Genomic DNA, 9,061 nt, shown 5'->3' on the forward strand with positions numbered 1-9,061 from the left:
GAAGTAAATCGTACAGAAGTTACCTGCCGTACACCCAATGGAGCTACCACTGAACCAGCATATCTATATGTACAAGGTCAGTATAACACATTCAATTTACTATTATTTTTTACTGAATGGGCAGTGATTGAATGCACTTAATCAATTCCAGGTCCACCTGATACTGTCAGTAGTTTAACAGGATATCAGTTAGATTCTTGTTGTATGTTTATCAGTTGGTATCCTCCATTCACACTACCAGGACTAACAGTACAGTATATAATCAGTGTAGGAACTGATCAACAGTACCTTAATGACTCTATCACTAACTACACTTACTGTCCAATGAACCCAACCAATAAACAATATCTGTTTAACATTACAACTACTAATAAAGCTGGGGATGGATCTACTAGTAACATAACTGTTGGATTTGAATCAACAAGTAAGTAATTATACTTATTGAGAGCCTAAAGTGATTATTCTATACAGTAGATGTAGAGTTATATGTAACTGATAAGGAAAGAGGGAATGTAAATTGGACTTTTCATTTCATTGTATTTGTAAGCTACCATGCATAGAGTAGATGTTGTTTGTTTTAGCTGTAGTGCTATTAATGTTTATTCTGATGGTAAGAACAATAGTGTAATGCAGTTATGCTTACTTTCCTATAGGTTCATCAGTTTTGTACTAATGTACCACCACTAATGAACATTACATTGAAAGGATGTACTAAGGATAACTGTTATTCAACAACAAATGTATTCATAAGCAATAGTTCTTATAGTAACATTTCACTTGTTGTTCAATTTCCATCAAATAAGACACTCAATACTAATGCTACCTTGTACTATCAAAATGGAGTTACAGTTCAAAGCAACACAATAACAATCAGTAAGTAATACACAATTAATACATTATGATATTTACTTATTTTAAGGTACTCATGATCTGAACTTGACATTGATTAATGTTTCATCAAATTCTGTTTGTATTCAGTTTCAGTTTGTCGATGGCAGTACACTTTATATTGATTACATTCACATTATTGATAGTCAAGGCTGGTTTCATTGGGATGACCTCAAACCTTTTAATGATTCATTGAACTTTATTAAGTGTTTTGATGGCATACCAGCTGGTAATAACTTAACACTGCATGCATGTGAATTCGAAAGCTTTTTCGAGAACTATAAACCTAATTGTCCTGCTGTAATAACTGGTATTAATATTACTAATGACTCTACATCTTCAGTTCTAATGTCATCAGTTCATTCTTCAGTCCCAACTACTTCAGGCGTATCAGCTACTTCATCAGTATCAAGGTTCCCATGGGCCAGCATAAGTAGTAGCATAGATGCTTGTAAGTGTAAATTTTTTTGTGTAGTTGTAATATAGATCTACTTTAATGTCTTTGCTTCATATCATTGTTATCAATTTTGTCCATAGCTTCTTCATTCCTCATTTCTTTATCGTTCGTATCATCAAGTAGTATGGCCACAGACTGCACGATATGTTCTACAGTTACTGCAACAAGAGATGATTGTTTTAATTCCTGCACTAATTCACCAGTATTGAATACTATATTAGGTGTATTCCTCATACTATCACTAATAATTAATATTATTACATTAACTGTGTGTTACTGCAAAAGGAAAGGGAAGAATGGTCAAAGTATGTTAATTAATGTTAAAGATTTACTATGATGAATTGTATTACAGGTTCACAAGAGCAAGAACTATCATCAGTTGATCCACAGTATGAGAATCTACATCTACCAGTTCCACATTCAGAACTATCAATGAAAGAATGTGCTGCTTATGGTGTAGTGGAGGGATCAACTACAAAACTTTAACTTTGAAACTTTTTGTGTGATAACATTACAGTTGAACCAAAAAATTTTTTTGCAAAACAATAAAAAATTTTAAGTTGTAGAGTAGGTGTGGTTATGTTAGAATTTTAAAATGGCGGAAGATTTGGCTTTATTCTCTTCACTATTTCAAGGAGCCTTTCCAGGTCTGTGAGTGCTCTACCTATCAGATAAATGAATATTTTAATTTTTAGAGGAATGGAAAAGAGATCCTGAATTTGTGAGATACCTTTCAGAATTAACTTCATTCTCTATCAAACGACTCGGTGAGGAGTTACTGTTAATATTAAAATTTAAAGTCTTATTCCAGCACGGGAACCAGACCTGATCAAAGAGGAACAGGAATGCGTCTTGAACTCAACACAAAATCTTGCATTCAATAATTACAAGACATTTATACAGACTGCCGAATGTTCTAGAGAAGTATTTCGAGAGGTGCGACATTATTAAAATTATAACAGTTAGTTAACCATCATTTTATTAATAGTTTATTGCAGTTGAAGACCACGTCAATAAATTAATTGATAAATTACCGAATTTCTCCTCCTCTTGTAAGCAGTTTGGCAAAGACGCTCAAGATATAAGCAGCAAGTCGGCCATTATTATTGCATTTAAATAAAAATTATTAATATTAATTTTTAAAATATTTTTAGACGCAAACTCAATTCCCTAGCTCTATCAAGACACACCCAGTTATTGGAGATACTAGAGATACCACAATTAATGGAGACATGTGTACGTAATGGCTATTATGAGGAGGCACTGGAACTGAGTTCACACGTGAAAAGAATGGAAAAGAAACACAACAACATACCTATTATTAAAGTACCGTCTCTATTTATAGTATCACGATCATTGCATAGTTCTGTTACTATTTTTAGAATATTGCGTCTGATATAGAGCGCTGCTCTAATCTGATGCTAATGGAGTTGATCCAGCAGTTGCAAGGAAGCATACAGCTACCGTCTTGTCTCAGGTTGGTCGGTTTGCTGAGGAGGATGGATGTTTTCAACGAATCTCAATTGAGACTCAAGTTTCTACAGGTTAGTGGGTCTTCGTATGTTTCTTTGGTAACCAAATGTATATATACTAGTCGAGGGATTACTGGTTACAGTCAGTCCTGTCTTCAATACCTAAGGATGATCGTAAGTAGTCTCCTAATTTTTATTATATTTCTGATACATATTGATGTACTTATGCTATTTAGAAAGTTTGAGCTGATTCCAAGCTCAAATTTTTTAGTTGTGGCCATTTTTTTTAATGAGCCAAAATCTGAAAAAATCCCTGTACTATAGCCCATGGTTTTTTCCGAAAAATGGCTTCGAAATGACCCCCAATTTTTATTACATTTTCTGATACATATTGATGTACTTATGCTATGTAGAAAGTTTGAGCTAATTCCGAGCTCAAATTTTTGAGTTGCGGCCATTTTTTAAAATGAGCCAAAATCTGAAAAAATCCCTGTACTATATAGCCCATGGTTTTTTCCGAAAAATGGCTCCGGAATGACCCCCAATTTTTATTACATTTTCTGATACATATTGATGCACTTATGCTATGTAGAAAGTTTGAGCTGATTCTGAACTTAAATTTTTGAGTTGCGGCCATTTTTTTAAATGAGCCAAAATCTGAAAAAATCCCTGTACTATAGCCAATGGTTTTTTCTGAAAAATGGCTCCAAAATGACCCCCAATTTTTATTACATTTTCTGATACATATTGATGTACTTATACTGTGTAGAAAGTTTGAGCTGATTCCGAGCTTAAATTTTTGAGTTGCGGCCATTTTTTTAAATGAGCCAAAATCTGAAAAAATCTCTGTACTATAGCCCATGGTTTTTTTCCGAAAAATGGCTCTGGAATGACCCCCAATTTTTATTACATTTTCTGATACATATTGATGTACTTATGCTTGCATTTCCTCTCTCTCTCCCTTCTCTCTCAGCTTATATGCACATCAGTAAAACCATTGAGGCTTGCCGTGTTCACTTGTTTGACATTGTCACTCAATACAAAGCCATATTCCCTGATGATGACACCATGTTACTCAGCACTCATAGCAGCTACACTGGAAAACAAGCAGATGGAACACTCTTCTGTGGCTGGTTAAACAGCAAAGTAAAGAAATATTATTATTAATAAATAATTTATGCATAAAAACATTTCTTTCTTTTATATAACTCCCTCCCATTAGATATGGCAGTTTCTACAGTTGCTTGAATCTGATCTGTTGAAAGGTGTTGGAGGTCGTATTGACTCGTTGCTCAGTCAGTGCATGTACTTTGGTCTCTCCTTCAGTCGGGTCGGAGCCGACTTTAGGTTCCTCATTGTCCCAGTTTTCATACGAGTCTCTCTCCAGTCATTCCAGCACTCTGTGAGGAATGCTAAACACAGGTGAGGAGTTAGAGACTGATTTTACATACACGTAATTATTATTATTATTATTATTTTTTTTTTCCAAAATAGTTTTCATGAAGCCATGAAACACTTCACTCTCTCCCAGCCTCTACCGCTACTCTCCTCCACGTCTCCCCTCTCCTCTCTCTCTCCTCTCTCTCCCCCTCACTCTCTCCTTCCCTATCAACCTATTGTTCTACTCACTAATTCTCTCATTTTGGCTTTCAATGATCTTCGTTCATGTGCCCCGATTGCGCTAGCCCCTGAAGTGAGTCGAGAGGTGGAGAGACTGCTACAAAGTACAGTACATGATATTGGAGAATATTATAAGTAAGTTATGGGCTTTGTAATGTCACCAATAGATATACAATACATGTACATATACATGTACTTATCATCATTATTTGTGTAATGGTAAACAATAGTAAATTACCTTATTGTGGACAAACTGACATTTTAAATAGTTTGTGTAATTTTTCTCTCACTTTCTTGCTCTCTCTCTCTCTCTCTCTTTCTCAAGGCTAGAAAATGGTTCTTTCACACAGACAGAGTTCAAGGCATTCCAGCAGCTCTGTAAAGCAGTTGCTTTTGATTTCCTTCCCTACATTGAGCGGTGTCTCTCGACACTTTATCCCGAGGAATCGGTTCAAACGATTGCCTCTCGTAGCTCACTCTCTCTCAGAAAAAGAAGAGAAGAAGAGGGAGGAGAAGGGAAGTCCCTATCATCATCATCATCACGGCAGCGAGTGCTTGTTAAAGTCGGGATAAATGCTAAGAGTTTGGCGGAGCCTCTTAGAGATATAGTCCCTGAAGTATTTGAAGAGCATGAGAAAGAAGAAATGGCAAAATCTGTTGCTAAGTTATTGTCCGATACAACGACACCTACAATTGATTTGTCTGCTCCCACAATTGATTCAACTATATCCACTGATGATTCATCTACCACTGAAGTTCCTCCTCCCACTATTGAGCAACCCGCTACTGAAGAACCGACTGAGAAACCCACTGAAGAACCTTTTGAAGGACTTACTGAAGGAGAGCCAGCAGTATTGGGAGGTGTTGAAGGTTCTCCTCCAGAAGAAACCCGCGATTCTGCTGAAGAAGATAGTATGTAGTTTATAAGTGATTTTATTATCTTTAAAAATTAAAAATAATAGCTCATTAATTTTTTTTGCAAAATCTAAGGACGCGACGCTAATTATCACGCTATTTGCGAGCGGTCATCGTTGTAAAGACGCTGTTATTTTCTCTGGTTTTGACGTTCATATTTTAAGAGAAAATGGGTGCTATCTTAAATTCTGTCTGCCCTGCTGTCGAGCAATCAGCTACTGGATGGGAGCCACTGCCAGATTTGAAGGCTTACTATAAGAATAGGATATTTAATTTTCACGTATGCCTTTGGTCCCTGTTCATCATGATGCTAACATTCACTTTCATGAACATGCTTCAACTCTTATGGAAGAAATATCGGGAAATGGAGGAGGAAAATCAATTCTACTGGTGCCATTACTTCACAAACGTGGTATTCACAGTAACCATCGGACCACTTGCATTACTAGCCATTCTGAAAGATGACTACATCTCATCTGATATCATACACAACTCTACATTCTTCTCCATGTTCCTCCTCAGTATTGGGATAGGCTACGTCGTGTATGATATCATTGTTCAAGTGATCCTCTGCATATTTACAAACGACTGCAACCTCACTTGCTTATTCTTTGATATAACTAATGGCATCGTCTTCATTCAGATGATCTGCTACGGTTATGGGCATTTTCTTGGTTGTGTCCTCCTTCTCTTGCACTGCACTTTGGGATTTGATGGGCTAGCGTACATGTCGGAAGATTTTACATTTGAATACAGCAAACAGTATCATGAGTTTGTGTCGACTTTCTATCAGCCGTCAATATATTTGAATATATACAGTCCTTTGATCGGAGGCTATTGTCTGGTGGTCACTTTTCAGCAGTGGAGCATTATCTCTCAAAATATATGTCCCCTGTTGATTTTCATTTACGCTTTAGTCCTAATCGAAAAATTTATAAAGCCTATGATCTATGCACGTGTCAATATTGAAAAATTTGTGAAAGCTTTATATCGGGAAAAGAACCAAAGTTCCTTGTCATGGGTTCCTAGAGACTAATGATAAGAAAAAGATGAAAAAATTATGGTACATCATTTTGTGTTGATTTTAATGTTATATTTTTGATTGGGTAGGTCAAAGAAGACCATCTTTAATTGTAGTATATATGACAATTCTTCTTCAACCCTTTCTTCTGTATTCATACTCAATCACTCTCTCAATCATTGGAAACTAATAATAAATAACTATTATTATTAAAAATTAGAACTATCTATATAGCAGACTAGTACACATACACATAACATTATGATTATTATTCTGTGTAGTATTATTTTTAGTTCATCATTTTCTTAGTCTTAGACCAATGGTAGCTAATACTCCAAATAATAAGAACCAGGCAATAGTTATGGTGAACCCTCTCCATACAAACATATCAGCTAAACCCCATCCTAAACAACAGAGACAAACTCAAATATGCACACAATCATTAGCAACACAATGAAAAATACAATACTGTATTATTATTTTTTATCTTCTGATCAATCAATGTGGACTCACCTCTTCCCATTATTGATCTCATTGCTTCAGCTGCATAAGTTGTAGGTAGAGCATAACTGATATACCGTAAGAACTTGGGCATCCCTTCCAGTGGCCATATGATACCTACAGAAAGGCATAATAATGATAATCAATAATGTTCTTTTATTTAAAGGTAGATCTATTAGTAATTACTAGGGGCATACTCACCACTCATTAGGAGAACAGGGTAAACTGATCCGGCCATTATTTGCATTGCTGATGTTTCTTGCTGGCATAAAGAGGATATCAAGAGACCTAAACTATAATATGAAATATTCTTTCTTTAAAAATAATATACATTACCATATGCCATTCCTATAAATGAGAAAAAGTATCAATAACTAAAAGTTAATTAAGTGCATTACCTGTCAGTCCTTGCAGCATTGTCAATAACTCAACTAAAAATATACTTCTTAGATGCACCATATACACCTAAAGCATAGGAGCAATAGTAACCAGTTTGACCAGTTTTTGAAACCTGTTTCTTCCTTTACTATACCTTGAAAGCAAACCTGACCAGTATTATGAGTATAGTGCTCTGTACAAAAAGAATGATACATTGTGTGAAGATTTGGGCTAGGACCATCTCTGTCACATTGACCCCTGCTACCCACGTCCTGTCCAAGAGGCCCTCCTTTCTCTCAATGACAAAGGAGAGAGCAGTCAGACCAATGGACATACCAAATGTTATACTAGGGAATAAAGAAAAAAATTTTAAAGACACTTTAGTGTGTGTATATGCATGAGTCTTACCTGACAATCATTCCAGGTGCAACATAGTCTGTGTATGAGAGATGAAAGCCACCGTAAACTGGAGGATTGTGGACCTAAAGTGTCATTGAAATTAACTTTTTATTTGTCATCATTTGTATATTCATTCACCTGGAGTGGAGACGAAATATCTTTTTTAGAAACATTGCAATTATTAATGAAAGCTTCAAGAAAAAGCTATTATTTGAATAGATAAATAAAATATAATAATGGAGGGAAGTGGTTACCTCAGAAGCAGCTGTGGTCTTATTTTGCAATGTGTATGTCATCTGAAGATCTTAAATGAAAATAATAATAATAATAATAATATACACAGTGTAAATATGCTTCACCAGTGACATCTTCATATATTTCAATAGTGGATCCATTGATAATATCATCTGGTATGTTGTCCTGTAGAATTATCGATCCTAGTCTCTCTACCATGTCTTGAGTGAAGTTCTCTGGTATGACTATAGCCATCCATGCTTTGCCTTTCTTCACAGCATCCACGGCATCTGTCATACTATCATAATACGTCTAGAGAGAGAGAGTTTTTACAATTAGTATATGAATTATTGGTGTGTCAGTGGAAGTGCTTACAAAATCTAACGACTTGTCATCAAGTTTTGATACAAAGAGAGAGCCAAAATTATCCATATTCTCAAACGGAGTGCACTTGTCGAATATGTACTCGCCCATACCCGTTGCTTCAGAATAATCTTTAAAAATAAAAAATACAGTAATGGGTCTGGTAATACTAATATTGACATAACTGGGGTCTGGTAACATTAAAGTATGCACCTAAGGGTTCTAGTAACTAAAGGGACTTACTGATTCCTCTATCACTGTTCATTATGGCAACACTGACTCCAGAGAAATTGCCACCAATGGCTAAACAAAACAATACAATCTGAAAGGCAGGAAGAAGGAACTGGAATATGAGGAGTCCAGGGTTTCTGTAAATACGAGTGAAGTTTTTCCAGCAGAGAGCAGCAATGCTCCTTGGACGAGGTAATATGGTGGACGGATTGATAGGATCACATTCACACATTGATTTTAACACTATAGAGGGAGATAAGTGATATACATCAGGTCATATCAAAATTTTTAAAAATTTGTAAAAAATCCAAATTTGATCGGAATCACCTCAAACTTTCTACACAACATAAGTTCATGTATATGCATCAGAATAAATTATAAAAATAAAAAATTTTCTCCTAGTCATTTTTGGCAAAATTTGGCCAGCGACCCTGTACTATAGTACAGGGAGTTTGGCTCGATTTTGGAGCAACTTAAAAAATTTGTAAAAAATCAAAATTTGATCGGAATCACCTCAAACTTTCTACACAACATAAGTACATGTATATGCATTAGAATAAATTATAAAAATGGGAAATTCTC

General features: G+C 35.4%; 4 protein-coding genes across 4 annotated transcripts; 3 read left to right on the forward strand and 1 right to left on the reverse strand.

The window, feature by feature from the left end:
* The first annotated feature begins 308 nt into the window (after positions 1-308).
* On the forward strand, positions 309-1,856 carry LOC109588870 (uncharacterized). The gene is made up of 6 exons (XM_020004976.1): positions 309-424; positions 472-542; positions 654-873; positions 920-1,339; positions 1,426-1,650; positions 1,698-1,856. Exons 1-6 carry the CDS (start codon positions 325-327, stop codon positions 1,829-1,831), a joined length of 1,170 nt encoding a protein of 389 aa, XP_019860535.1. The 5' UTR covers positions 309-324; the 3' UTR covers positions 1,832-1,856.
* A 32-nt stretch (positions 1,857-1,888) lies between these two features.
* LOC100638659 (conserved oligomeric Golgi complex subunit 8-like) lies at positions 1,889-5,407 on the forward strand. The gene is made up of 11 exons (XM_020004974.1): positions 1,889-1,992; positions 2,041-2,112; positions 2,157-2,281; positions 2,334-2,437; positions 2,500-2,671; positions 2,728-2,889; positions 2,940-2,991; positions 3,791-3,963; positions 4,040-4,239; positions 4,312-4,572; positions 4,763-5,407. The coding sequence occupies exons 1-11, from the start codon at positions 1,941-1,943 to the stop codon at positions 5,355-5,357; spliced, it is 1,968 nt and encodes a 655-aa protein (XP_019860533.1). The 5' UTR covers positions 1,889-1,940; the 3' UTR covers positions 5,358-5,407.
* A 9-nt stretch (positions 5,408-5,416) lies between these two features.
* On the forward strand, positions 5,417-6,555 carry LOC109588871 (uncharacterized). The gene is made up of 2 exons (XM_020004977.1): positions 5,417-6,415; positions 6,463-6,555. The coding sequence occupies exon 1, from the start codon at positions 5,522-5,524 to the stop codon at positions 6,386-6,388; it is 867 nt and encodes a 288-aa protein (XP_019860536.1). The 5' UTR covers positions 5,417-5,521; the 3' UTR covers positions 6,389-6,415; positions 6,463-6,555.
* Positions 6,556-6,574: 19 nt separating this feature from the next.
* Positions 6,575-8,749, reverse strand: LOC100638787 (ABC transporter G family member 20-like). Its single transcript, XM_003390792.3, has 12 exons — positions 8,492-8,749; positions 8,261-8,379; positions 8,011-8,197; positions 7,906-7,955; positions 7,790-7,855; positions 7,661-7,734; positions 7,407-7,599; positions 7,273-7,339; positions 7,211-7,222; positions 7,076-7,162; positions 6,887-6,991; positions 6,575-6,777 (listed from the first exon to the last, which is right to left on the reverse strand). Exons 1-12 carry the CDS (start codon positions 8,709-8,711, stop codon positions 6,671-6,673), a joined length of 1,287 nt encoding a protein of 428 aa, XP_003390840.2. The 5' UTR covers positions 8,712-8,749; the 3' UTR covers positions 6,575-6,670.
* Positions 8,750-9,061: the final 312 nt, after the last annotated feature.

The sequence above is a fragment of the Amphimedon queenslandica genome, unplaced genomic scaffold (assembly GCF_000090795.2).
Source record: "Amphimedon queenslandica unplaced genomic scaffold, v1.1 AMPQUscaffold_11800, whole genome shotgun sequence".
Lineage (NCBI taxonomy): Eukaryota > Metazoa > Porifera > Demospongiae > Haplosclerida > Niphatidae > Amphimedon > Amphimedon queenslandica.

Excerpts from the sequence above, each read along its gene's own strand:
- LOC100638659 (XM_020004974.1), top strand. The coding sequence starts at position 1,941 with ATGGCGGAAGATTTGGCTTTATTCTCTTCACTATTTCAAGGAGCCTTT. Across the intron at positions 2,438-2,499 it reads GCTCAAGATATAAGCAGCAA|ACGCAAACTCAATTCCCTAG; the intron begins GTCGGCCATTAT and ends AAATATTTTTAG. Across the intron at positions 2,992-3,790 it reads TTCAATACCTAAGGATGATC|CTTATATGCACATCAGTAAA; the intron begins GTAAGTAGTCTC and ends CTTCTCTCTCAG.
- LOC109588871 (XM_020004977.1), top strand. The coding sequence starts at position 5,522 with ATGGGTGCTATCTTAAATTCTGTCTGCCCTGCTGTCGAGCAATCAGCT.
- LOC109588870 (XM_020004976.1), top strand. The coding sequence starts at position 325 with ATGAACCCAACCAATAAACAATATCTGTTTAACATTACAACTACTAAT. Across the intron at positions 425-471 it reads TGTTGGATTTGAATCAACAA|TAGATGTAGAGTTATATGTA; the intron begins GTAAGTAATTAT and ends TATTCTATACAG. Across the intron at positions 1,651-1,697 it reads GAAAGGGAAGAATGGTCAAA|GTTCACAAGAGCAAGAACTA; the intron begins GTATGTTAATTA and ends ATTGTATTACAG.
- LOC100638787 (XM_003390792.3), bottom strand. The coding sequence starts at position 8,711 with ATGTGTGAATGTGATCCTATCAATCCGTCCACCATATTACCTCGTCCA. Across the intron at positions 7,856-7,905 it reads AGACCACAGCTGCTTCTGAG|CTTTTTCTTGAAGCTTTCAT; the intron begins GTAACCACTTCC and ends TTCAAATAATAG. Across the intron at positions 6,992-7,075 it reads CCCTGTTCTCCTAATGAGTG|GTATCATATGGCCACTGGAA; the intron begins GTGAGTATGCCC and ends GCCTTTCTGTAG.